Source organism: Periophthalmus magnuspinnatus, chromosome 8 (genome assembly GCF_009829125.3).
Source record: "Periophthalmus magnuspinnatus isolate fPerMag1 chromosome 8, fPerMag1.2.pri, whole genome shotgun sequence".
NCBI lineage: Eukaryota > Metazoa > Chordata > Actinopteri > Gobiiformes > Gobiidae > Periophthalmus > Periophthalmus magnuspinnatus.
The window spans coordinates 22,829,682-22,857,535 of record NC_047133.1 but is presented as its reverse complement, the minus strand read 5'-3'; the positions used below and the strand labels follow the sequence as shown (position 1 = coordinate 22,857,535).

Here is a 27,854-nt window from a genome sequence, read left to right as displayed (position 1 = left end):
CTCTCTAGATGCACTACTTAAATCATTATCAATTTCAAATACTAGCTATTGAGAAAATGCATTATTTTTGTTGCCCTGTCACCCACTCACTTTAATTATGATCTTTTGACAATAGTTGTTTTATGTTGTAATCAGCTAATCTCTGTGCTCTGATTTATACTTAAACTATGAGCCATTTTTTATACGCCCTCACATTCTCTTGTCGGGTTGTCACAGCGATTCACGCTCACTCAACAAATGCTACTAGATTAAATGTGACATAACGGTGCCTTTGGGGTGGCAAGCTACCTCTTTTAAACACAGTGGTCTTAAAACTGGATACTAGGATTTATGTTTCACTACTGTAGTGTAACAATAATGAATTAAGTGTTGAGAGACGCAGCGGCTAACTAACCTCAAGGTCTGCAAATTGAAATAGAAATTTGCATATGAACATTGAAATTATTTAATTACCATGATTTAGTCTGCAATCAATAAAATATCTCATCTCCATGGGGTGTTATTATGTATAAAACCTGGTAACTGTTTTTTTTTTTTTTACATCTACCAACGTGTTTTAAAATGCGTGGGATTCTTATTATTAGTTTAACAGTTCATATTTCTCTCCAATGTTAATGTTTGTGTTTGAACAGAATCCTATTATTAAAACAGAAATCTCAGTTGCATCACCTGTAATTGAATAAATGTATTACAGATGTTTTATTTGTCTTACTGTGGAACATCCGATGCAAAGGAATAGCATCTCTATGAGACTCTTAAGTGATTTTTTTTTTTTTTTTATGGCACACCTGACAATTCCTCAAAGCACAAGTCTAAATCTGTAAATCAAGGAACTATACCAGGGTTTTATTAAACATCTTTAAAGTAATGAAACTTTTTGGATTATTGGTTATAGTTAGTGATAATATTTATTTCAAACCTGCATGTATAATTCACATAATAACATATCATAACACTACAGACACAAGTACACATATGTATGGTTTGAAAAGGGGATGAATGATGGATGGATTATGCAAACCTAAGGATATTAATGCTTGTGTCTGTGTATATTTCAGATTGTGGACCCCCTGGCCCGTGGCAGAGCTTTCCGTATGGTGGAGGAGGTGGATGGCTACAGTGTTCCTCAGACCCCAATCACTCCTGGGGCGGCCTCCCTCTGCTCCTTCACCAGCTCGCGCTCTGGGTTAAACAGGTTACCACGGCGACGCAAAAGAGAGAGTGTGGCCAAGATGAGCTTCAGAGCTGCCGCAGCATTGGTCAAAGTAAGACAGGAATACTATGCACAATAAAAGATTATAAGAGGCTAACTACTTTCTGATACAAAAATATAAGTAATTTTGGACTGCACAGTGAACACACTGACTAAAGCATGGCACTTTTAGACAGGCCAGGGTTGCCAGATTTTCAGATAAAACATGTAACTAACATCAATGGCTTTGAAAACACTAAGAACGTAGAATTCGCTTATTATTAAATCTATTAATGTGAAGCAAAACTACAAAAAAGCTACTATTGCAAGCAACTTTCTAAGAAACACTTGGCAACTATGAGCTGGCTGTCACACAATGAATGAAAAAGTTATGTATATTAATGGAAAACTTAACTTAAAACTTAACTTAACCTAACTTTAACTTTTGTCTGCATAGTTATTTTGGGTATTTCAACCAGAAAACTTATAGCTCCTCTGATCTGAGTTTTAAGAATGTCAGTAACTTTTGAAGACCAACATGGGATCTGTGAGGAAATGCCATAGAGAACATTTGTCAGGACTCAGACCTCTGCGTGTTGTAGGGTCGGTCGTTTCGAGAAAGCACCCTGCGGAGGGCCCATCGGCGCAGCTTCACTCCGGCCAGCTTCATGGAGGAGGACATGATGGACTATCCTGATGAACTGGACACATCCTTTTTCGCAAGAGTGAGTATGAACTCTCTAATTAGTTTAATTTAACATGAAAGTATTTTAAGGATTTATGAATTCATTACTATATCTTATTCATGGGTTTCAACATCCTGTTTTATGCAATATTTTGAGAACTTTTTAACTATTAATTGCTATGCCAAGGGTCCTAATATAATGATATGTAAATTAATATTCAAATATTGTCCAACATCATTTCTTGTCTCTAGTTTTCTGATCTAATTTGTTGACATCATTTGTACATATTTTTGCACAATAGGACATTATGATGCAGGAGGAGCTGTCCACATACGCTGATGAGGTCTTCGAGTCCCCCTCTGAGGCGGCCATGAAGGACGCAGAGCCCAGCACCAAAAAGGACGACACGGAGCTCACGGGCAGCGCTCTGGACAAGTCTGAGCTGGAGAGAAGTCACCTCATGCTGTGAGTGGAGCCGCTTTAACACACTCTTTACATTTACGCAGATTTACTGTGCTGCACGTGTAGCCTCAGATAAGCCCACAGGTCACACAAGGGCTGACGAAGGTATTTCAGTGAATGAGCTAGAAAACTGCTTAAGGCCTATATCAATTGTATGGAATATAGGCCAATAGTGAACAGATTAGCTGTATAATTAATGTGTAAGAAATGCATAAAGATTTTATTTGTATAAACTGTATTAATAGGTTAGATATTTAACATTTTTGGGAAATACTGTAACTCAAGTCTAGTGGCTTTGTTTAATTATAGACGATAAGTTAGGAACACTTAAGGTAATGAAATATTATGGTAATATACATAAAATATTTTCCAGCCCATTGGAGAGAGGATGGAGGAAAGCCAAAGAGGGGACACCCGCCCCCCCAAAGGTACCCCTGCGTCAGGAGGTCATTAGCAACTACGGGCAGCGACGTGGACAGAGGATTGGACTTCCTGTGAAGAAACTGTTCGCTCGTGAGAAGAGGCCGTACGGGCTCGGGATGGTGGGGAAACTCACAAACCGGACATACCGCAAACGCATCGACAGCTATGTCAAGAGGCAGATAGAGGACATGGATGACCATCGGTACATAGGGATATTGTTTTGCGATTGAATTAAGTCAAGTCACATAATTAGACGTGAAAATTCATATGAAAAAGTTAATAATAATAATTGTTAAATTGTATGTCTTTTCTAGGCCTTTTTTCACTTACTGGATCACCTCAGTCCATTTACTCATCACTATCTTGGCCGTTTGCATCTATGGTTTTGCACCCGTGGGTTTTTCCCAACATGAGACTGTTGATTCTGTAAGTTAATTATTCACTAACAGCCAACTGCCAACAAAATGAGCATTGATTTTACTTTTTTCCCCTATTCTCTTTTGAAGGTTTTAAGAAACAAAGGTGTGTATGAAAATGTCAAGTTTGTGCAGCAGGAGAACTTTTGGATTGGGCCGAGTTCAGTAAGTAAACTGCCTATGAACAGCCATGATTCTAAACGACTGTAGTTAAATTTTTGTTTTAAAACAATTAACGAGGGCTGATCTTTTACTCATTTATCTGTAACTCAAAGAAATATTGGCATTGACGCAGTTTAATATTTCAAAACTTAACTGTTTTAAACCATTTCCAAACAAACCCTATATCAGGATTATACCAGATCTAACCCAGACTTAAACATCAAATGTGATTTAAACTAAATCAGGCCAAAACGAGAACATGAATAACACTGGCACTTGTGTTTTGTCAGCAATACATACCACAGTTTGGGAATCATGGCTCTTTAACACATTTTTCTATTGACCCTTATAATCGTTTTTTTACTGAAACATTTAACTGTTTTACAGGAAGCCCTAATCCACTTGGGGGCCAAATACTCTCCATGCATGCGTCAGGATAAGCAGGTGCACGATCTTATCAGGGAAAAGAGAGCTATCGAACGCAACTCCGCCTGCTGTGTACGCAACGACCGCTCCGGCTGCGTCCAGACCACAGAGGAGGAATGCTCGGTCCGTCAACCCTCCACTTCAATTATCTGAATCCTAACCTCATTAACTCAGTGCAGATTAAAACTGAGCTTCCCTCTTGTGTTTTGGGATTGCAGAGTACGCTCGCAGTGTGGGTGAAGTGGCCTAAGCATTCCAGCACTCCACAGTTAAATGGGAAAGACAGGCAGTATGGCTCAGTCTGCCATCAGGATCCAAGGTATTTGATTGTCTATAATAAAAGAGTGGATTATATTGGCCAGAAGACAATGTTAGTGTTATTTTTATATATAATTGTAGAATTTTCTCAGTTATAAACATTTAAAGGAATTAAAATTTAAAGTATTAAAAGTAATGATTTGTATAAAGCAGCAGGTAATATAAGATTGGTTGTTTATCTACTTCTGTGCTGCCTCATTCTGTATTATGTGAACTATGTAACTTTTCTGGTGAGGTGACTGCTACCTGCTTGTCTCCATGGAGATGTATTAAATTTATGTGTCTTACATTTATTCAGTAATATGTGTTTTTAATAAAGAAAATAAATTATTGCATTCTTGCTGTAAGCGGGCTCACCTCACCACAAATCTGACATGTAACTTAAAAGTTAAATGCCCAAGGAACATTTTAGGTCTCCATAGACACATCCAAGTGGCCGACCATCCACCAGAAATGTTACATAGTGCATCTTTAAATAAATGCGATTTTAGCTCTCGACTGTGACATTGATGTTTTTCAAAAAGGAATATTTTCTTGTTTTTTGTGTCTAGGATATGTCTAGAGCCGGCTTCAGGATCACCTCACGAATGGCCAGATGACATCACCAAATGGCCTGTAAGTAATAAGTATGGCTTGAATATATCTGTTTTTGAGTTTGATATCCAGGGTTAGATAAACAATAACCTGTCAATATGAAATGTAATTATTAAAACATGTTCAGTTATTCTTTCACTAAACACAATTTTTGTGTTATTTATCTTAAATCATTTGGGCCAACGTCCAAAACTTGAAAGGTCCTACTTTACGCAAAATTGACTCTTATGAGCTCTAAGCCATTTTACAATGTTGCCTTCTCAAAAATATACCTGGAGCTGTGTTTTGGTTCATTCATACATGTTTAAGTATTTCTGTGTTAATTCTGTTTACATCTCCAAAGCTTAAAATGTTCTGTTCCACCTTGTGATGTAATGAAGAAGCAGTTTTCAAGTTAACAACTACTTTTTACGTAGAGATAGGAAATCCAGGTTTGAAATTGTCCAAATGATTGAAGTAAAGGTGTTTAAAGGAGTTTATATACACAATAAAGCATTTCCTGTATTACCACATGACATCACAAGATCAGGTCAGGAGTCTTTTCTATTTGGGAGAAGAACCCTAAATATGCAGCATATGTGTGAATGAAACAAAACACCTACGGGTATGTTTTTGATGACGAAACAACATTATAACATAGATCAGAGAATAGCGTCATATGGGTCTTTAAAGCATTTTGTGATACACTTTTTCTTTTCTCTCACAGATTTGCACCAGGTACAACACAGGGAACCACACCAACCTGCCTCATATTGACTGCACCATCACCGGGCGACCGTGCTGCATCGGAACCAAAGGAAGGTCAGTGAATCTACAAACATTTACGCTCATAGTCTTATACATAAGACATGATCACTATGTAACTGTGCGTATCTCTTCTGTTATTAAAGGTGTGAAATCACATCTCGAGAATACTGCGACTTTATGATGGGCTACTTCCACGAGGAGGCCACTCTCTGCTCACAAGTAAGTGGCTTTCATTTGAGCTGAAGGCTAAAGTTTAACCATCGTCACTTATCCCTGCCCCTCCTCTTTCTACATATTGTTTACATTGTATTTACACACAGATTTCAGTTTTGATACATATTTAATTGACATGTTATTAGTTTTTTATAATTTAAATAAGGGTCTGCCACCTGCTTGTTCTCAGGAAGATGTCATTGTTGTTGCACTATCAAACATTCCCATTGCTTAATTCCAAACAAAGCAACAACATCTCTATGGAGACCAGGCAGATGGTGGACCCGCCCCATCAGAAAAAGTTACATAGTACACCTTTAAGACTGTTTTGCTTGAGCTACTATGTCCAAGAAATGTTCTGCTGTGTTTCAGTTAAGTTTCTCTAGATCTAATAAAGTTTAATATTTCCACTTTTAAAACTTTTTCGACAGGTGCACTGTATGGATAATGTCTGTGGGCTGCTCCCCTTCCTCAACCCTGAGATTCCAGATCAGTTTTACAGGCTCTGGCTCTCACTTTTCCTTCACGCTGGGTGAGTCCAACTAATTACAATTTTAAATAATTAAATACATTAATAATTATGCAATTTACTTCCAAAATAATCCAACAATAACATATTTTATACCTACTATTATTAACAGCATTACATTTGTGGTCATTCACTTTTGTAGTTATCTGAAAAACCAGACCAGACCAGATCAATGTTAAAAATAGTGTTTATACCTGGAGGCAGCAACATATTATTAAAGATCTGAATCAGAGTGCTGCTTATTCAGTTTGATATTGTTACACAAGGCTCATATTTCAGTAGATAAATCATAAACAAAAAACACCTGATAGATACAATATTGACTTCAATATTGTTGAACATTTACTGTCTGGGTGAAGCTGAGTTGGAAAGAACACCGGATATTTCTAGTGTTACATGACAAAATTGCCTTATTTTCTGTAAAAGTTGTAAAAATTGTTTAAGTCAAGTAATCAAAAACAAAGATAAAATACACATGCCTTTCACGCAATAGGCAATATACATTGAATGGCCCAGTGAAATCAGACATACTGGACCAACAGCTAACACCAGCTAGTCACTGTCCTCTGGAAGACACGTCTGATCATTTTTGTTAATGTAATTGGAAGCACAAAACCAGAAATAGTGCACGAAATGTGGTATTTTTAAAGAACAGACCACACAAAAATAAGAAAAAAAACTAAATCTTATCTGAAGGACCAGTGCAAGAAACACAAATGTTCAAATAGTTAATTTCATATCATTAATATGGACATAGTAAGGACAGTTTTACATTTACTTTAGTTACTACCCACCTCTGCACACAGGGTTAATGGGAAAGCTTCTTCACACTTCACCTGAACTATTACTGCTGCACTGTTCAGTAAAAAGAAATATTAAAGCATAGAATTAGATTGTAGATTACATACAGTGAGACACATGTAAAATTGCCTATTGTCTGACTTCACTGAAGAGCAGTTTCATCATCTCCTGCCTGTCTGTTATCTGCCCTCAGGGTAATTAAACAAAGTGCCCCTCACCTCCAACTCATTAAGCCTCAATGAGATATAGAGTGTTTCAGGCCCTACTGTTGAGGGCTTATAGACTGGGGGATTACCTTTCCAACACGTGAGCTTTACCGAAGTTCACGTCATCACTTTAACATTGTTTTCACCTATAGAATCCACTGACACTTAAATAAAAGTTGATAGATAATGAGCACGCTAGAACAGGTACAACCAACAAGAACAATTTTTAGTGTCAATCTGACCTAGTTTTTTGTTTCAGTCCTGGCTGGCTGTTTTTATCATTCACTATCCTCTACCACAGGGTAATTATTTTTCCTCGAGGGCCATATTCGAATCCAGGCATATGCTAGAGGATCACTGGTGTAACAAATGCTCATAAACTAATTTCTGTAAAGTATATATTGTCGTAATCCTCTATAAGGAACATCGACTACTATGTTATAATATAATAATTAATAAAAATTGACCTCTTTGTTACATTCTTCAGACATTTTTTCTTTTTTTTTAAATATTGCTCTTCAACATTGGTCTTTCCAACATGACACTATCTTTCCCTCTTTAGGATCCTTCACTGTCTGGTGTCTGTGGCGTTCCAAATGACCATATTACGAGACCTGGAGAAACTGGCGGGCTGGCTGCGGATATCAATCATCTACATCCTCAGCGGCATCACCGGAAACCTGGCTTCAGCCATATTTCTTCCATACAGAGCAGAGGTGACTCAATAGAATGAAATAGCTTTATGTAATCACATCATATATGATAGTATTTTGAATTAGTCTGAGTACTAGTCTAGTCTAATACTAGTGTAATGTGTAGGAATACATTTAGCCTAGGGATTTGGAAAGGGAAATATAAGGAGAATAATCTGGCCTAAAATATATGAAAAATCTACACTCAAAGGCTTTTTTGTAAAATGCAAATACATGATGAACATATAATTTCAGTACCTATCTATTATGCAGGACAACGTGGCAAAAATATTACTCAGTTTCTTTTCTTCATATTCATCAATCATAATTTTCTTTTCAATTTTCTTTTATCTCATTTTGAATTAAGAAACATGGCTTTCAATATTACTTTTCTGGACATAAACGATACAGACTTATTTCCATTTACCACACAAAAATAGTCAGAATTCTCCGTCAAAATCCAAATGACTTTTACTGAAAATTGGCTGTAGACCTCTTGATCAAAAAGCTCCAGGCTGATCATTGGAAATGGATATAATTCAAATTATGATTAATTGCACAGCTTTATCCGCTCAGTTGGCAAAGAATTGTAACCGTGATATGCAAACCACAACAATATATAAGTATGACTTTACAACAACAGTAGCTCAATTAGTTGAGTGTCCATCCTCTGATCTGAAAGTTGGTGGTTTGAATCCTGTTCTTGACATAAACATCATTGGTTGAGTGGTCAGATTCAATGATGCACAGGTTGGTGGTGCAATTGTAGCTCCCACAGATGATTAGTGTTGTTGTGTTCTTGAATAAGACACTTAACCCACCCAGCCCCTGGTGTCTAACATATGTGTGTGAATGGGTGAGTGGTTCCTTGATGTAAAATGCTGTCAATGCTTTGAAGGTGGAAAAGCGCTGTATAAAAATGTAACCGTTTGCCATTTTACTGTGATTTTTCTTTGCCCACATTTTAACAACTCTTTCCTGTTCCTAGGTCGGTCCGGCGGGATCTCAGTTTGGGATCTTGGCCTGTCTGTTTGTGGAGTTATTCCAGAGTTGGCAGATCCTGGCTCAACCTTGGAGGGCCTTCACCAAACTGCTCTGCGTTGTCCTCTTCCTGTTCGCCTTTGGTCTACTGCCCTGGATCGATAACTTTGCCCACATCTGCGGCTTCATCTCGGGCTTCTTCCTCTCCTTCGCCTTTCTGCCCTACATCAGTTTCGGACGCATGGACCTGTACCGAAAGCGCTGTCAGATTATAGTGTTTCTGCTGGTGTTTTTCGGGCTGTTTTCTGGCCTCGTGGTGCTATTCTACGTCTATCCCATCAAGTGCGAGTGGTGCGAGTTGATCACGTGCATCCCATTCACAGACAAATTTTGTGAGAAGTATGATCTGAATGCCCATCTCCATTGAACCAAGTAATTACAAGGACAATATATGGATGTCAGTGTATGTCTCAAGAAGGGGGCGATGTATGTTTCCTGTGAAACTATGGTGAAATGCCTTGTGTTTTTTTATCAGACTAAATATCAGATGGACTTGCTATGTGTTTACTTACCATTGTCACCACAGTCAAAATAAGGTATATCTTTTTTAAGCCTCGTCAAGCTACCCTTTACATGTGAGGTTACAAAAAACAAAGAATTTTTACTTTATAACTTCAAAGTTTTATTACAATTCAGGCAACGTCACAGAAGCGCAGGGAGACAAAATGAAATTCTTGCAAAACCTTTGGTGCCTTGTTCAGAAAATGTACCAACTACTGCCATAATTTTGTTACAGTTTGCTGAGCACTCGAATGTTTTATTTCGTTATTGCTTCTCAAGAAGTGATGGTTGTTCTGAATGTGGTAGTGTTTTAGCTACCTGGCTACTCACATGTAACTGAAAATAACAGTAAAAAATAACAAAACTCAAATCATGTGTGGAGTGTAAGTCACTTATTTGCTCTTTATTGTATATACAGTAGTTAATTATTGTGTTAAGGTAAAAAAAAATCATATGAAGGTTTTATTCAAACTTGAGTGTTACTCTCAGCATATAGCTACACTGAACAGATAAGCGCTAACCTGTAAAATAATTTGCCATAACATTATGACTACCTGATTCACACATAAACTTTGAGCAGAAAATGATAATATGTCTAATATTAAGGTAGGTTCCTTTATAAGATCTGTGTTTTTTTCACTTCACTTGCCCATAAGCTTTATCTTTACCTTAATTGGAATATATTTCTTACCTGTAATATATAATTTTATGTTGGTTTACAAAAATAAAAAAGAATAGATTTATAGAGACAGCTGTACCCAAACAACATACAACTTGACAATAAAACAGTATCAGATAAACAGGAAGTTGGCATCTATACGGTTTTAAATGAACCTATTTATTAATTTATTTTGGACTTGATGGATTTTGATGCCATCATTATCACCATTATCTGTTAGTCCTTTTGCATCTAGTAAATAGGTTTTCCTGTGGCTGTTGGGCCTAGCAGCCACTGTTCCTCCTCGTGTATGCTTGTCCTCCAAGTGAGTACTCCATCTCCTGGAAGTGCATGCTGGACACAGTGATGGCGGATGGCCCTTTCTCCTTGAAGCCTGCTTTGAGGTAGAAGGGGACCAGGAAGTCTTCACAGATCAGCAGAGCTCTGCGGATGCCCGGGATACAGCGCAGGTACTGCAGGTAGCGCCACAGAAGCACAGAGCCTTTGCCCTGCTGCCGACAGTGACGATGGACAGAAAGGACGTGGATGTGGACTGTGGGTGTGTCCGGGACGTGCACAGTCATGGCCTCCTGAGGTACAACAAAAATAAAGTGTATCAAACATGCACAATGCCTTTGTTTCATTGGGAGTTAAGTTCAGTTAAGTTAACTTAAAATTAAAGTCAGTTTTTATTTCTTCATAAAGAAATATGTCCTCTTCAGTTTCAATGCAACAGAAGGGAACAGAGAGCAGTGCCCAGGGATCATGCATGAAAATGAGCTTGTGCACAACTTTATACACTAAGGCAAAAGATAGCAACTGGCTACTTACTAAATATACAAAATAAATGGGGATGCCAATTACATGGGTTTTACATGGCTCAAGAATGCATAATGTTCTTACTTGTGAGAGTCTTTCTTTGTCCCAGCCCGATCCAATGATGAATGCCACCAGTTGTCCCTCCTCAAACCATCCCAAGGACAGCTCAGGACACTGCCCCAGGAAACTGAGCACCTCATCCAGGGTGAGTGGACACTCTCCAGAAACAGACACGAAAGCTGCGGATAAAGAAGGTAACATAATGTTATTAAAAACTGACCTACAGAAAAGCCACATTAGACACTTAAAAAAAAAACAAAAAAACATTGCTGCTTTCAACCTATTTTTAATGTACATTTTGACCTTATTTTAGTATTTCAAGTTCTCTTACCTTCTCTCTCAATCTCAAACACACTGATGGCATCTTGTGGCGTGAGATTCCTGAATTCGCTGGCTGGTAGTGTGTGCCTTCTCTGCCGCAGTGGACTGACCACACTAACTGGAGTTTTCAAAAAGAAAGGTTTGAGAAAAGGCGATCCTGTGCTCACCTGATGCGTCATTATCAAAGTAAATGTATTGTTTCAGCTTGTAGTAGTAGTAGTAGTTTGTAGTTACTTTAAAATACAGTTTGTCACCCTCTTTTGTGGCAGCCAAAGATGTTCACCCTGATCAAGCTGTGAACTTCTTCGTTCCAGAGATGGGACTGTGGTGTTATTTGAAATCAGGTGCTTGGATCTCCTCCTCTGTCCCTCCCCCTTTTCTCATCCGGCAAAGTGGCCATCTTTAAGTAGGATAAACATCATGGCACGTGTGTCCATTTAAAATCCCTGGAAGGACTACAAATTACAACTTTACAAGTTAAACCAGTACTTTTTACATTTTATGGAATCTCTTTTACATTGGTGCTCACATTTTATGCAAAAATTTAAATATCCAGTTGTTTTTATACCATACAAGTGATATTTTTTGTTTTATTTAAGTTAAGAATGGATTACCGGTAGTCCCATCTCATGTATGGCCACAAATGCTCTCTGCTGTCTGCTTTCAGATATGTGTTTGTTGTCAGCTCTACACATGTTTTTGTAGATCAAGGGCATGTGGTTTAAGGAATCTCCCACTTAAAAGAAGGAGCTCAAAGAGATTTACTGTAGACTAATTAACAGAGAGTACTCCAGTGAGACCAGGGCTAAACCAGCTCACTCACTATGTAAACATAGTTCTATTAAACTTATTATGAAGAGATTTTTTTTCTTACATACACAGATCAAGTTACAACTTTAGAGAAGTCCCTTAATCAGCCTTGGCTGGTTGCGATACAGTTCAGAGCTCATTTCTTTCTCCAGTACTAAAGGTCCCCATCTCACAGCTTAGCCTTAATATTGTTCAGTGGATACCCCAGAGATAGAGCAGAAATAGTTGTTGTGAGGATTAAGGACTTGTCCAAATGCTTCCGGTTGGCAACAGCAATGGAAAGTCTTTATGAGGACAGCTGGACATTTGCAACAGACTACTCCTACTTTTGAGAATATAACTTATGCACACAGCAATGATGGTGGTGAGATTAGTAAAGTAGTAAGTATTTTTGTCTGTGGTAGATCCCTTGTAAATTATTAAGTGGTGGTGGTGGTGCTGGTGCTCTCAATTATACCAGTAAATGTCTTGGTGGAAGTTCACTTGACAATTTCTCTGACAATTCTGTTACTACTACAATTTCTTTCTATATCATCAGTGAGTTATTTAAATATTGTAGACATAAGATTTCCCATCTCTAAAAAGCAGCAATGGTGGTTTGCAGATAATAATTTGGCAAACTCATTTATAGCAGCATTTTACTCTTATGAAAGCCATGAATTTATTATATTCATTTTACCACAAGAGCAAGTGGGTCAAATGTGCAATTAAAACCTCATTAAACTTTACACCTGTTTTATTTGGGCAGTCAAACAAATGCAAAGGATATCTATATCCTATGGACAGTGGCAGCTGATAGCCCAAATAGGGGGAGCTTATAACATATATATTTATATTTTTACATAATGATTGATTATCATAAAACAAATACAAGGCCCATCCTGTTTCTGATTTCCTTCTATTTTTATTATTGGTAAAAAACAAAATTATAGCTGTATATGGTTCACTTACAGTTTAATAAATAAAACTAAGAAGTTCTGCTCCAGGGACTGTAGGCCTATGTGTACTAAACCAGGGCCAAAGAGTAGTCTATTACCCAAGGCTAAACTAGGTCTGCCAGCCAATCCCTGGCTTTAGACGTCATTGGGATGTCCCTGCCTCCCAAATGACGTCTAAAGATGAAGTTGTTTGGAGCATTAAGTATTGTTTTGCCTGTTGTGGTTTTCCACATCCTTACTCCTTCTCTCACAAATGCATTTGTTGTTTAGGGAGACACACTTTAATTCTTGGCCTTCTGGATCCTCGTCCTGGAATATGTACAGTGTTTGCCAAAGGATCAACAAAAATACACTGTAACACTGTAGCATTACCATTATCTTTCTAAACTTTGTGACGTGAACTGTCACGGTCGGTGAATGAACACTAGAGGGCAGTATTTGGACCTTCACCAAATTTACTTGTGTGGCCTAACTATTGACGATCAAATGTTCCGAGCCTCATCGATTTCATGTAATATAAACCTAAAAATTAGACCACATTTCACTTAATCTGGACTACACCAGGTCTGAAATTATATATGCCTAAACCCAAAGTAGATCATAACTAAACTTGGTGTAAATCAGGTCTAAAACTGGACAGCAGTATTTAAGTACATTCAGTTTTATCTCAGATAAAGGGAGCAGCTTGAGCAGCACAGGATGCCCAGTATCACCAGGAGCAGTAGATAGAATAAAAAATTTAAAAAAACCCACAAAATTTGCTGTTAATATTTGAATTTACCTTTAATGTTTTACACATGCGCCTATACACGGAGGAGGAAATGGGGGTTCATTTTAGCCACAGCCACATTCTATGGAGCTATCCTGGATACCAGGTTGACAGTGGTCAGGACAGGGAGAGGAAGGCACAGTATCAAAGCTGAAATGCACAGAAGAGGGGAGAGCAACATGGTTTAAGCTTTTATATTCACATGCAAGTGCAAGGTTAGAAATCAAGAGTTTGACTAAATGTGTTCTGTAAAAATGAATATACATAATAAAAATGTACTGCCTTAATAGTTAAAAGTAAATGCATAATTGATAGGGCTACATGGCATATAAACAGTAAGATACATTTCCAATAGAACAAATACAAATGACTGTTTACAGTAAAACAAAAGTCCAATGCAACAAGCAGGCCGCTGTATCAGTTAAAGGCACAGAGATCTAAACAAATGGAGCTACATCACAGAAGCAGACACTTGCATGGCCACATAAACTATACAAAGATCTGCAACAGAACCATGCCATTGGAGGCAGCAGACAAGCAGCATTAGCCACATCTTTGAATACAGCTGTTGGGTAAATCTGTTGCTTATGGATTATTAAAGTATTAAATAACGTGTTTATAGGATCAATAACTTTCATACGAGAATTTGTTTCTATACAATAAGCATTTCTACACTTTAGCAAATAACAGCTTCTTAATACAGTTATAATACATATATCTCACATTTTTCAAAAATTAAAAAAAAAAAAAAGTTAACTGATGATTAAGTCTTGTTAAAAGGGAATAAATTCTGAATAATGTTGGAGTGCAAAATTACAGAAGAAACATGACTTTAAAAATCTGTTCACAACCAAAACACACAAACTTCAACTTTAGTCATTTAAATGTTCTAAATTTAGTGTTACAAACGGTCAAGGTTAAGTGTGCTTAAAAGCACTGCCATATCAGGCAGTGAAACATTATGTCTCAAATATCAACAGGGAATGAAATGTATAAGACCCACAAAAACATGGTCAACTCATGAAGTTAAAAGATCAATGACGAAAGTCTATTTCTCTTTTCTAGAGACTGATAAATGTCCACTTTGTGTCTTGGCTCTCGTCTGAAGAAGCGGTTTGTGAATGAATGACTCAGGGGTCGAGGTGCTCGTCCTCCAAACGATAGTTACTCGTGGGACACAATAGAGGCTGGCTGGAGCAGTTAGTGCTCTGACTCTTCAGGCTTTCAGTTGACTCCGATGACCCTTAAAATGAAAAAAACAAACCACTCATTGAGTCCATTTACAATTTTAGGAGTCATTACTACAAATAGTATAGTACATTTTTAAAAGAAAGCTTATAGAGAAGCAGAATAGACAGGAATGCCAACATACCAGTTACTCGTCCATACCAATGGAACATGAGTCAGGACCTAGAGCTGCCCAGAAGGGGGCGGTACAGAGTAGCAGGATAACAGCAATGTTAGGAAACAGAAGAAGCACAAGAGCACACAGGTTAGTGCTAAAGCACCAGACATGCTAGACTGAGATCTGAACACACAAAGACAGCTACAGTTTAAGAACTGATTTAATGAGAGGTACAGTAATATCTTATGGGTTATGTGTGAAAACGTTACCTGGGAGAGAGAGGTCCTCGGAGGGTCACTCTCTGTTTTGGTCAAGCTGCTGTGCTCCACTGCTGCAGTCCTGAAGGATGTCTCCCCCCGCGGCCAGTCTGTCGTCTGGATGAGAATGAAACATGTAATGTTCTACTTCTCAGCATTTGTGCATGAATGTGTCATATGCCTAAAGCATAAAATCTCACCATCATCTGGAGACAAGGACTCGGCCACATCCTCTGTAGCAGTATTCTGCAATTGATAAACAACAGTCAAAGCTTGTCTATAACACTGTTTGGCTGCAAAGTTTCATGTTGTAAAGCGTACATCTGTGGGTGCTGGGCTGCTGGAGAGATGAGTATGTGGCTGGGCATCTGACATCTCTGATAGCTTCTCCTCATCCTCCTCCTGGATGGGTGAGGAGGGAGACCTCAGGGTGCTGGGAACAACACAACCTGTAAATGCCTGAATACTCCATCCACAGCTCTCCCTCTAGTTTCTTATTATTGTCAAGCCATTTTACCTGTCAGGAGACTTGCTGACTTTGCTCTTTTGCAGGCTGCTGTCGCTCAAATGCTCTGGAGAGCTCAGCTGCCCTCTGTCTCCTCCCATGCCGCCAGAAAAGTTGATCTCATCATAAAGAGGGGCTGATGGGATTGCAGGGGACACAGACCTCAGCCCATTCAGAGCCTCCAGCAAAGAAATGGGCTCGAATCCAGGAGGCACAGAGTCTGAGCTCTGCACAAAATACACAACACAAACAATCTATAAAATGCAATTTCTTGTTGCCATACTATGAAATGCTTGTGTGGATCAGCATATTACTGAGTGTTCGTCATGGTCCATTGTTTGGGCAAGAACAGGACTGAAGGACACAGGGGACAGAGCACCAGGTTTTTTCCTCACAGCTCTAATCTGCAGCAGCGCTCTGAAAGCTGAAAAAAGATACAGCGGCGTAAATCGTTTGCATTCCTCTTAAAATGTTTAAATGTTTTTCTTACGCAGTCTGCAGATGGGACAGTTGTTGCCTGGTATCGAAGGTGTCAGCACACGAGTTACAGAGACACAAATGTCGACACGGTAATATCAGAGTGTCTCTCAGGTCAGACAAACATACAACGCACTCATTACTGTTGTCACTGTTTTCATCATCTGAAGGCTGCAAAACAATATATAATATATAATAATTACTTTTAAAATGTACTGGCAAGGATAACATTTTACTAGATCTTCAGGGTCACCCTTGGTTTCTGGTTGTTTTTATTCTCAATCCCATAGATTTCTTGTAAAAGATAGCTCACACGGTCCCACCTACAAATGCAAAGATAATTTAAAAGCCATTTTAGAGGCACTTGGAGGGAAATTAAACCACATTCAAACAAGACAGAAATTTCTCCAATCTTTAGCCCTCTTCCTAACTACATGGAATATAAAGGATCAAATCTAAAACTTTACAATTTGCTTCTGTTTCAGAGGCTTGGACAGAGAAGCTGCCATCAACGTGCTGCAGGAAGAAACTATATTAGCCAGTAGTTAATTTATAGAATACTTAATTGTTATATGTAAAGGTATACACACTCGTTCAAAAGCTGCCAGTAGCACATGAGCATGCCCCAAACAATCTGTAAACAAAAAAAGTATTTTGTGACCAAAGATACATTTTATCCTCTATCCAGTTCTAAAAGAGTGCATTTAATTTAATATGGAGAGGTGTTAAAATTAACAACTGTTAAGCAATAAAAGCTGTGAAATAAATGCATTTGCATACCGTCTCCTTCGTCAACCACAGCTTGGATCACCATGGGAAACACTCCACGATCCAGGTCAAAGTTCAGCTGTAATGGAAAGAATGCATTATTTAATGAGTGATCGGTTGGCTTCGGCACTGCACAGTGTCCTCAAACACAAACCACTTTTTATATTTATAGAAAGGTGACAGGTCTTGTGTAAATACTCACATCTTCCTCTTTCCACTCACTGAAGTCTATTTTAAATGACGGCATCGAGAACTGTTGGCTCACACCTCTTTTGTAGTGCACTGTTTCAGAAACCATAGATGGGTCCTTGGGACTGTACCTAAAGGGATGACAGGAAGATTAGCAAGAAACAGTGTTTTTAGTTTTTATATAAAATGTAAGAATAGCAACAACATATTTAGAGGTATCACAGCCCATTATATTTATTATAATAACTGTATTGTGCCTTATATAATACTTATAATATAAAGACAAAGCAATGGGACATTCCCATGGATACCACAATTTTCTTTTTCACTGCAAAGGACATAAATGCATCGATTTTAATCTTTGGATTTCATTTATTCTTTATTCATACAGGGAGATCCCAATGAGAGGAGCAGACCCTTTTTCATGAGCGCCCTTTTAAAATACTCAACAATACAAACAAAATAAATAACTACATAAGTCAATTTAAAATATTAAAAACAGGAGCAGGTGTGAATATAAATGTTTATCACCAGATTATTAAAGTGCATTAGTGGCACCAATGTATCCAGTTTTGCATGTCCTTGAAATGTTTTCCATTTTGGGAAGCAAAATAACCAAAAGCTCCCCTCCCCCCATTTCAGTACTAGTTTTTAAATGTAGACAATCATGAAATCTTGTATTAAATGTTCCTGTATTAAAGTTCAACAAGGAAGTGAAATATTCAGGCAGTCTATCAAGCAGTCCCTTATAAGCACATTTTATAAACGGTTGTTCTCTTCTGACATATAGCGATGGCCAACTGACTTTTTTTCCCATACAGTGTACAGTGAAGGGTTTTAAATTCATCCTGTTATGAAATGAAGGGGTGAGTGAAAGAGTATCTAAAGGTTTCAAAGTAGAGGCTCATATCTGCATGTATATTAGATCTCCATAATCTAGAACAGAAAGAAAGGTTGCTTGAACAATTTCTTTCCTGTAATTCAATGTGATATAATATAAGCTTCTATATAATAAAATGATCATTTGGTTTTTAAACTCACTTACATCATGCCAAGATATGCATTTTAAAGGACAAGCTTTAGTCAAGCCAAAGATATTTTATACATTTCAATCAATGTACCATTTAGTGTATAAATATTTGTAGCTTGCACATCACTTACATGCTTTTTAGAAAAAAAAAAAACCCACTTTGTTTTATATGTATTCAATGATAATTTAAGATTTTTGAGGGAATTTTGGATATCATTAAAATCTTTTTGCAGTTTTAAAATCACGTGATCAGAAAAGGAAGTGCCTGCATACAAACAACATCATCTGCATATAAATGCAACCAATAGAATTGAATATAGTAAAAAGTAGCATTGTCAAACCCAATAAGTTGCAGGCGCTTCAGAGGATTTTATGATCTATTCAATCAAAAGTGCTTTAGTTAATTCAAACAATGTTACACAATCTTGTTTATCATCAAGAGCTGTGAAACTGTCATTTAAAAACGTTTGTGTTTGCAGAGACAGCACTATGTCCTTTTCTGAAACTGAAATGTATTAAAATTCACAACTCCCAAATTCAACCCGGTCTAAGTAAAATAAGTTAACATTGTTCTAGTTTTGATGTCTCTATATAACTAAAACCATCTCATTATGTAGGTAATGCATTATCCTTACACTGCCATCCCATTGGAGAATTCTTCAAAGGCTTGGCAATACAGAGTGATGGCAACGCGTGCATCAGCATCAAAGGTGAACTCTACTCCGTACTGAACTTTGGGCTTCCCTCCTTCTTCCACTGGTGTATCAGAGTCATCTTTATACCTGGTAAACAGGTGATACAGTCATTACCACCAAATAAAAGCTCCTCTCTGTAGAACATTTACCCAGCATGTGCTTTTAATGCAACACTTACCTGACCAAGCGTAAGGAGTCCTTTCTAATGTTTACCAAGCTCCGTAGGGTTTTCACAGGCTCATGGGGAGCAGGTGTTACGTATGGAAACTATTAGCATACATTCATAGCATTAGAAAACAATGGCAATGGGTGTTATGACTGTATGAGAAACACAGGAAAGAGGGACGACATGATTACCTGCACTGGCCGATTGCCAAGAAAGTTTAGGTCCATGTTTTCACCAAAAAGATACCCTTCTGGATGGGGTGTGTCAAATTTCTCTCCCCCCATGAAGAAATGGCTTGCGAAATAATTCCCTGTAAAACAAAAAAAAAAAGACTCAAATGTAAATATTGTGGACACGGGCCAATTATAAACTATAAGTACAACTAAAGATGAGTTATTGACGACCTCTGTTTAGCGTGTACAAATATAGCGACAATTATATCACAACGCTTGCACCCATGAACATTATCATCTAGCTAATTAGTGCTAAGTAGCTACCTTTGATGTTAACCAATACGAACATATAACAATGGTATGCTATAATACTCACCAGATTTAGGTGGGAATCGATAAACTGAGTTGGCCTGGATGTCGATATCCTCAACACCAGCGATTCTACGGCTTAATATGGACCCCATGTCTGAGGTTGGATCTGAAAATGTTAGCTTTAGTTAGCCTGAAGCTCTGCGGTGAAAAACGACAAGGCAACTCCTGTCACCACGATCCCGGGCGTGGCAATAAACACCAGAACTAGTGTATTGTTACCCAAATATATCCAAGTTAGCTATTTTAACATGATATCGTTTCGTTCATCGGACACTACCTCACTACGCAGCGAAGGCTAATGCTAAACGCTAATACGGGAGCTGTTGTTTTGCCCAGTGCTCTGTTACGGTGGCAAAGGAGCACATCTGATTGGCTCTCTCTGCATTTTTAATAGTCCAACTTTTAATGACAGAAAAAAAAAATAAAAAATAAAAATAAATCAACCAAACAACTTTATTTTTTGTGTACATTTAAAGAGAATTACTTTTATAAATAAAGTTATATACATAATTTGCAATGAATTTAAGTGTAAGTGCAGTATTTTACTATATATGTCTGTGTTTCTTGATAATGATTCACCCAGCTACCATAAAATGTATTCTCGTTAATTCAGATTACATTGTTAACTGATTTTTCAATATTTTAACGCATAATTGAAGCCAATGAATAATTAACACGACGCCGTAAATTGATAATGAATGACGTCAGGCGTAAATCTAATGGATGTTGTCGACTGTCACTGCAAACCATTTCAGTCTCACCGAGGACGGGCTGTCAGTTTCTCAAAAGGGCAGGTAATTACGCGTTTATTACAGTGACAGCTGCATTAAAACATAAACTAGTAACACATTATACTGCACCAAGAGAAATCAGGCTTTTATTTTAGCGTGACTTCCGAATTCTGTGTTTGCGTGTGGCTACAGTAACGGCGCTAACCACAGCTAACATAACATCACGATATTGTAGTATAAACAGATAATACACTTTTAAAATTAGGGTTTATAGATTGGTGTAAATATTGGTTATTGTGATAATGTTTCTCAAACTCTGACAGTGTAGTAGCTTGTGCAATATAGCAGTCATTAACGCTACGGCTTCGCTAGCTGCTAGCTAAACAACCAATGACCCCTCAGCGTGTTTAAAATGTACACAAGTGAGCATGAAAGCTAGCTACATCTGAAGTTATAGGCAACATACAAGCATTATAGTAATAAAGAGGTAGCCCTGCAGAATAACAATGGTGTGACCTGCTAGCCTCCATTACGTTATGTAACAAAGTTATTCAGAGTTAGTTGTGCAAGTAGCTTTGGCTTGGATTAACAGGCTAAGGATTAAACAACAACTAGCCGGGGTTATTTGGATGGCAGAAGATTTACCTGAAATATTTTGGTTCGTGCTTTAATTAACAATTCCATTAGTTGTACTTTGTATTTGTCAAGGGTGTATTCATTTCAGTAAGTAAATATTTTTGTCCATTTATTACACAGCCAAAGTTTGAGCTGCTGAGGTCGACAGGCAAACTATAAGGTACATTTTGAGATTGTAAACTGGACATTGGAGTTGTTAAAAATGCTTATAGTTTATCTTCAACTACTTTTCATCACTGTCTGTAGTAATTTACAGGTGATGTATGAATTTCTAGCTGTTTTTCCTTTTCTTTTTGTTCAAAGTCACTTGTCTGTTTGTGTCTGTAATAATCATGCAGGGCCTTATTCAGACTTTGTGTGTTTCTGTCTGCAGCCCAGAAATAATAGCCATCAGTGAAGCGGTCTTCTTTAACCATCTTGGTTCAAACATCCGGCAATTATGTCGAGTGATCCTCCTCCGCCGTATCCTGGGGGACCCAGTGCACCACTCATCGAAGAAAAGAATGGGCAGCCTGGTAATGGTTGCAATTGTTACACTAGATCAGTTTTCAAACTGTTTTAATGTCTCACAAATGTGTATCTCAACTTTGGTAACTTCAGTACCTGCCTTAATGTTTTCTTTATCACTATGTGCCTTTGAAACAGTAAGAACAACCCAGCCGCAACAAGGCCACCCTCCACCTCCAGACTATGGCCCTCCTCCATATGAAGGACCACAGCCAGGATACCTCCCGCCACATGTTCCTGGAGAAGGAGCTATGCCCATGCCTATGCCCATGCCCATGCCTATGCCACCTCCTCAAGGTACCCATCTTTTATATAGTTTTTAAGGTTTTTAGTTAGTTCTCAGTGGGGCAATGTTGAGGGTAGTTTTTATGAGAAGTCCCCCCTGCCAGTTGGTAATAGAAATTCTAAAACTGTGCTACAAAAATATTTTGGTGATACATATTTGGAAATAAGAAGAGTTGAGAATAAATGTTAAAAAGTGTAGATTTAAAAAAATAATAATTTTGCAACACAGTCAAATCACTTGCTTATTTGGAGAAAAGAAATGTGTTTATGTTACAGTTGTACAGCTAAAGTAGTCACTGCTTTGATTATTTGATTAAATTCACAACTGTTTTGGTTTTACAAAGTAATATTGTATAAAAAATTAAAATATATTATTTCTTCCCTTACAAATAGAGATGCATTATTAGGTTAGTGCAGTATTGCTACCACCATATTATTGTCTTGTGTATAGTGCCAGACATGTATTATGAACATTATATGACCTTGTCAACAGGTGCCCACTACCCCCCTCCCCCTGGACACTTCCCTCACCCGATGCCTGGACAGATGGGCCCTGGCCCTGGTCCTTTTGTGCACATGGGGGGCCACACAGCCACAGTGCTGGCTCCTCCAGGAGCAGCCACCACAGTGACTGTGTTGCAGGGAGAGATGTTTCAGACCAGCCCAGTGCAGACTGTCTGTCCACACTGTCAGCAGGCCATCGTCACCCGCATCTCCCATGACATCGGCCTCATGAACACACTCTTCTGCCTCTTCTGCTTCTTCGTGGGGTAAGTCCAGGGGGTGACAGGGTTCGATATATATATATATAGCCCAGAGAAGGGCGTGTGAGTGGCAATTGAATTATTAGTTTAGAGTCACTATGTTCATTTTTCTGAGAAAAAAATACTCAGAACTGTTAAATCAGTGTGTCTTTATTATTTAGCTGTCTTGGAAAAAAAAATAAGCACTCACTAATGCTGCTGTAGTCTAGCATCTGTAAATATATAAGAAATATGTACAAAAAATGTTAATGAACTATTAATGTTAATACAATGTTATATATTTTATCTATTTTGGAATGAAAAGCAAGTACTATACTAGCATGATGTAAAGTGGAAGTATATTAAAAATAAAACAAATGTTGAGACATCTATATACAGTATACCCATAATCTACTTGACGTTTTTATTATGCCAAATAATCTCAGAACTAAATTGAAAAAAGTTAATTATTACACAGTTTGCAGATCTTTTTGCACACTTCAAGATGAATAGGCCCATGTTTTTGAGTCTAATACTGTCTATTCTTTGGCAGGTGTGATCTGGGGTGCTGCTTGGTCCCCTGCCTGATCGATGACCTAAAGGATGTGACACACTCTTGTCCATCCTGTAAGGGATACATTTACACATACAAGCGTATATGCTAACCACCGACAGCTATTTGATACAACATGCACCTGAATACACTGGTAGTGATGGGCCTTTTCAGTTTGGTGTTGTGTCCATAACATTATATTGACACCTGTCCTCATTTGTTCATATTTATTGTAAATATCATTTCTTATTTCTTGATCTAATCCCTCACTAAACACTGAAACAGGAGGCGTCCACAGTGGTAGTTGATCCACATTTGCAACTGAGTCATAATGCAGAAAGAAGGATTGTAATTTAATGCATTTATGAGGTACTGATAGAGGGCCTCCCCTAGGAAAGACTGTGAAACACTCACTATTTATTTACATTTATTAATTTATGTTTAAATGTCTTCAAATCATATTTTATTTTTTAATGATTCCATATGAAGAACTGTGATTTTCCTTTTGTTTGTATGTATGGTTATTGGTTTTATCCTAATATCCTTTTGAATGTGAGCAAACTAACATGTCATCGGCTTGTTGTGGATTGCCCGAGGTTGCTGTTACTTGCTAAACTAATTCTGTACTTTTGGGGTCGTAGTATGAAAACAAACAGTTTACATGTCAGTGCTGTCAGGTGCTGACATGCAATTAGACACTAAACATTATGCACTTTAAGTTTTAAAGATTTTATTTACTTCTTGAATTTGTAAAACTTCACACAATCAAAAGATCTGAGTCTTTGTTTTGTAGTTAGTTATTTTAAAAGTTTGGCCTTTTTGCCTTTTTGTTAATTAAAAAAAACACAAATTAAAAATTGTTTTGAGGAAACAATACATAAATGCAGCTACTAGAAAAAGATTTTTATTTTAACAGTAGTAGTTAAAAACAGGGACATGCATGTCATTTGAGCAACTTCTCTTTAGCATCTTGTCATTTGGTGCCACTCAGACCTCTTAGTGCCACTGTAAAGTTTGTCATAAAATGCAGTAAGAACAGTGCTTTTTGTGGCACAATCATCTAAATAAAATGTTACTCTTCAGATGATATTCTGTCTTTAAAATAAACTCAGATGCATGTTAGATTATAAAGATGTTTAACAAGTAATATACACTAGTAACATCTCTGATTAAGCTTTAACTGAAATTGATCAAAAAAAGTACTCCACTAACGGCCATTGCATAAATTCAACTCGTACAAAAGCATGCTCCAACTACACTGGTCATCTTTTCTCAGTAAAGCAGTCTACGCTGTTTCAAGCCATGCAACTAAATAAACAAAAACAACAGTTAATAACTGTATTTTCCCTAATGAAGTTGTGCAGGAAAGTTGTTGAAGGACTTTGAAGACAATGTATTGTATGCCATTGTGGATTATGCTGGTCTGCATTGCTTTCTAAATGTCTGTGATATGTACAACGATGTAAGTCAAAATTGTTGAACTGTTGTATACAGTTACTATTTTATCAATAAAAAGCAAGAACATGTTTGAGTAAAGTAAATTTATTTCAGTGTTAGTTCTGTAACAAGGACACAATCTGACAAGTTGAAAAGAGTTTTGTAATAAATAAAAAAGCAGTTGAGTGAGCAAAGAAATATTTCAGATAACTTAGCAAGTGCTGAGGGTTAATCTCTCCATCTATGTCCACACTGAGCGTTGCAACACTTGTAAAAGGTGGTCATGGGTTCATCAGCAGATCTGGTCTGAATTTGCATGAAATATGCCCGAGGATGCTCACATTTGGGGCAGGTTTCTGAAATAAAACATGTTCATGTTTATGTTCATTCATAGATTGGCCCTTTTCACAAAGCAGGTTGAACTACCCAAGAGTTGTGCACTTTTGTAGCTCATTAAACACTATTTTATAATTGTCAAAGTCATTTTACACCCCATCATTTTTGCACATGTTACGTGTGTCAGGATATATATTTGAGCATTTGGAGTGTAGTAACAAACTGTATTTTTATAGGTGACATTAAATACATTTATTAATATTAATTAATAAGGAAACAATTAACTAAATTAATAGATCTATTTGCTTGATATCAAGCTGATAAACGTGACCAAGCTAAGTATCAAGTTATGAATAAGAAGTTATCCTAAGGAGTGAGTTGTGTTATATTATAAATTATAAATAGAAACAAAATGTATTAAAGTTGACAATAAATTCATTTAAAGTTAAATCCTTGCCATTAAATCTTGTTTTAACTGTTCATAGTACTTTGGTGAATGAGCTCTCCTTCAGGGGCAGACTTTGGTTAAGCTCAGGGTTAGAGGAATAAAACCTGCTTTAGACTAGGTTAGGTTCACAGAGTGAGTTGATTGACTCAGGGTTTAGGTTAGGTCTCCCTGTGAAACTGAAACTCTGAGCTGACCACTTTTCAGTATTAATTAAGTCTGAGTTTGGCCTAAATTTGCTTCTTGAAACAGGGCCAGATATTTTAAAATGAACTGGATTTTATAAACAATAAAAGATTCACCTGCTGTGGAGTCAACATTTTCCCAAGCTGCTGCTCCACCAAGGACATCATCCACCTCCTTTAGCTTCGGGTACTTTCTGTTGTTTACCTAGGTACAGGAAAGAGAATAATAAACATATGCACCATGATATATGAACCAATTTAGTAACAATTAGATTAAATTTGTAATAAAATGAACAGTTACATTAATGATGTGAGACGTACATTAAATATATAAATCAATCATTACCAGATCTATCATTTAAACTTTAAATCTAAAAATAACCCACCTTTCTTGTGATGTTATGAACGTATGGGCATGTGTTACAGGCAAATCTCATACACTTTTGTCCTTCTTCGACGATCAAAACGTTTCCACAAGTTGGACAAAACAAAAGCATGTTTATAGTGAATTATTAACTAAAACTATTTGGACAATACCGCAATTCAGGCGCTGCAAACAAGACAAAATGTTACATTTAACAACAGTAAACAAACCATTGCATGAGGTTGGATACACCGGAAATAAAGCTCTGTAATTGCAGACGCGTTACTGCCGCCTACTGTGTCGGCAGATTAATCAACAACCATCAATATTCTTCAAATTATTCGATCACTACAATATCAATGCACGTTATCCCCAAGTTTTAATGTAACTGAGTAAATAATTAATTATCTGCTAACATTTGAACAGCCAATGCGGTGAAAGTTTGCGTCTTCTTAAGGGGAACCATTCTTTTTTGCCAAATGTAGCTTCGGCAATATATAAATGCAACACACAATGTTTATTTCTTCTGAGTGAACGATTTATATAAAACTAGTGTGATTTTTAGTATATATGGTGGTACGATTATACATCCTAAACAGAGCAGGTCGTGTGGCTAAGTCTCTTTAGGTTTAGGACAAACTTATTAAATGTTCTGAGGGGATGATGGAAGAGCAGAGCCTGGACATGGCTGAACCAGGACAAAGTGTAAAATATGAAAAGACTGAGGAGAGCAAAGAGCCTACAGAGGACGAACCTGCAGCAGAATCAGAAGAAGATGAGGAGGCTCTGCCGCATTCAGAAATCCTAGACATCTTTGAGGAGGGCCTAGCTCGTCTGGTGCAGGACCCTCTGCTCTGTGATCTTCCAATACAGGTCTTTCTCACAATACTTTATAACTGTTGTAACAGTAGAAATATCAAATAAATGTATAAAGGTTTAGATTTACTATATACATAGTAAACGAAAAATTGTATTCTGTCAACTGGACAAAAAGTTTTTGAGTGAAGACATTTGGCTGCTCATCCATGCAGCTTCTTTAGTTCTGGTCAGATTACTGCTGGACGCTGCCTTTCTGAAAGGATACATTTGTAAAAATCAATGTTCTATTGTGTGTGGGCATGTATGTCTATAAATATAATGCTAATGAGTTAATGCTAACTACTTAACCATCTCCAGGTGACACTTGAAGAGGTAAACTCCCAGATCGCACTGGAATATGGCCAAGCCATGACAGTCAGAGTTGTAAAGGCAGATGGTGAAGTAATGCGTAAGTGTATCATTTATATGATATTGAATCTATTACATTATTTAATATTCTTCTAATATTAACATACTATCTGTCGTTTTCATCTTAAGCCATTGTAGTGGTGCAAAATGCTACAGTCCTTGATTTAAAAAAGGCCATATCCAGATATATGGAGCTCAAACAGCAGCGTGAGGGAGGAGTCAGATGTATAAGCTGGTAAGTGCTTAAATGAAGTTAGAAAAAAGTTACTTGTTGAATAATTTCTATCTCTTGTTTATAGGCGATATGTTTGGAGAACATATTATTTAGTGTTTCAAGGGGAAAAGCTTGAAGATGACAAAATGAGAATTAAGGAGTAAGTGTTTCATTTGTTTAATTATAACTATAACACATGATTCAATATAATGAACATGCACATATTCTTTCTATGTTTTAGTTATGGTATTAGAAACCGAGATGAAGTGACATTTATGAAGAGACTAAGGAAAAAGTGATTGGATCATCACCAAAAAGAACCACTGCAGCTTCCTGGAGTGATTTATATCACTTATGGACATTTATATACGCCAAGTATGAATGATGTGTGTTTTTATTATTCTAATTTGTAAGATACAAAATGTGCTGT

At 37.3% G+C, this 27,854-nt stretch overlaps 6 protein-coding genes across 8 annotated transcripts in view; 3 read left to right on the top strand and 3 right to left on the bottom strand.

Moving 5' to 3' along the window:
- The window catches only part of rhbdf1a (rhomboid 5 homolog 1a (Drosophila)), a 43,541-nt gene extending 33,762 nt beyond the window's left edge, over nt 1-9,779 (top strand). The window contains exons 5-18 of the mRNA XM_033970739.2: nt 1,059-1,265; nt 1,795-1,917; nt 2,180-2,343; nt 2,714-2,965; nt 3,078-3,189; nt 3,270-3,344; nt 3,729-3,890; nt 3,986-4,086; nt 4,637-4,700; nt 5,386-5,480; nt 5,570-5,645; nt 6,071-6,171; nt 7,738-7,891; nt 8,856-9,779. Coding sequence (XP_033826630.1) covers nt 1,059-1,265; nt 1,795-1,917; nt 2,180-2,343; nt 2,714-2,965; nt 3,078-3,189; nt 3,270-3,344; nt 3,729-3,890; nt 3,986-4,086; nt 4,637-4,700; nt 5,386-5,480; nt 5,570-5,645; nt 6,071-6,171; nt 7,738-7,891; nt 8,856-9,275 — 2,106 coding nt within the window. The 3' untranslated portion in view covers nt 9,276-9,779. The remainder of the gene's footprint in view (nt 1-1,058; nt 1,266-1,794; nt 1,918-2,179; nt 2,344-2,713; nt 2,966-3,077; nt 3,190-3,269; nt 3,345-3,728; nt 3,891-3,985; nt 4,087-4,636; nt 4,701-5,385; nt 5,481-5,569; nt 5,646-6,070; nt 6,172-7,737; nt 7,892-8,855) is intronic.
- Nucleotides 9,780-10,351: 572 nt separating this feature from the next.
- aanat2 (arylalkylamine N-acetyltransferase 2) lies at nt 10,352-11,446 on the bottom strand. The gene is made up of 3 exons (XM_033971202.1): nt 11,278-11,446; nt 10,971-11,125; nt 10,352-10,657 (listed from the first exon to the last, which is right to left on the bottom strand). The coding sequence occupies exons 1-3, from the start codon at nt 11,444-11,446 to the stop codon at nt 10,352-10,354; spliced, it is 630 nt and encodes a 209-aa protein (XP_033827093.1).
- Nucleotides 11,447-14,913: 3,467 nt separating this feature from the next.
- On the bottom strand, nt 14,914-20,105 carry mgrn1b (mahogunin, ring finger 1b). Its single transcript, XM_055223546.1, is given in 21 exon segments — nt 14,914-15,027; nt 15,157-15,200; nt 15,399-15,416; nt 15,419-15,455; nt 15,457-15,503; nt 15,587-15,632; nt 15,708-15,819; nt 15,904-16,118; nt 16,206-16,315; nt 16,382-16,416; nt 16,418-16,539; nt 16,622-16,691; nt 16,831-16,859; nt 16,861-16,884; nt 16,959-17,002; nt 17,149-17,215; nt 17,339-17,456; nt 18,991-19,137; nt 19,229-19,317; nt 19,408-19,526; nt 19,766-20,105. Coding segments are annotated over 20 exon segments (1,578 nt in total). The 5' UTR covers nt 19,854-20,105; the 3' UTR covers nt 14,914-15,027; nt 15,157-15,159.
- A 355-nt stretch (nt 20,106-20,460) lies between these two features.
- Nucleotides 20,461-24,742, top strand: cdip1 (cell death-inducing p53 target 1). 3 transcript variants are annotated; one of them, XM_055223541.1, is made up of 6 exons: nt 20,463-20,555; nt 21,249-21,288; nt 21,502-21,643; nt 21,774-21,932; nt 22,414-22,690; nt 23,217-24,742. In XM_055223541.1, exons 3-6 carry the CDS (start codon nt 21,568-21,570, stop codon nt 23,326-23,328), a joined length of 624 nt encoding a protein of 207 aa, XP_055079516.1. In that variant the 5' UTR covers nt 20,463-20,555; nt 21,249-21,288; nt 21,502-21,567; the 3' UTR covers nt 23,329-24,742. The 3 variants fall into 3 exon arrangements, with proteins under 3 accessions (XP_055079517.1, XP_033827067.1, XP_055079516.1); XM_055223542.1 differs by lacking the exon at nt 21,249-21,288 and having other exon boundaries at nt 20,461-20,555; nt 21,774-21,940; nt 22,422-22,690; XM_033971176.2 differs by lacking the exon at nt 21,249-21,288 and having other exon boundaries at nt 20,462-20,555.
- Nucleotides 24,743-24,806: 64 nt separating this feature from the next.
- On the bottom strand, nt 24,807-26,249 carry polr3k (polymerase (RNA) III (DNA directed) polypeptide K). Its single transcript, XM_033971178.2, has 3 exons — nt 26,006-26,249; nt 25,737-25,824; nt 24,807-25,009 (listed from the first exon to the last, which is right to left on the bottom strand). Exons 1-3 carry the CDS (start codon nt 26,114-26,116, stop codon nt 24,882-24,884), a joined length of 327 nt encoding a protein of 108 aa, XP_033827069.1. The 5' UTR covers nt 26,117-26,249; the 3' UTR covers nt 24,807-24,881.
- Nucleotides 26,250-26,464: 215 nt separating this feature from the next.
- On the top strand, nt 26,465-27,799 carry snrnp25 (small nuclear ribonucleoprotein 25). Its single transcript, XM_033971196.2, has 5 exons — nt 26,465-26,856; nt 27,160-27,250; nt 27,340-27,445; nt 27,510-27,584; nt 27,666-27,799. Exons 1-5 carry the CDS (start codon nt 26,644-26,646, stop codon nt 27,721-27,723), a joined length of 543 nt encoding a protein of 180 aa, XP_033827087.1. The 5' UTR covers nt 26,465-26,643; the 3' UTR covers nt 27,724-27,799.
- Nucleotides 27,800-27,854: the final 55 nt, after the last annotated feature.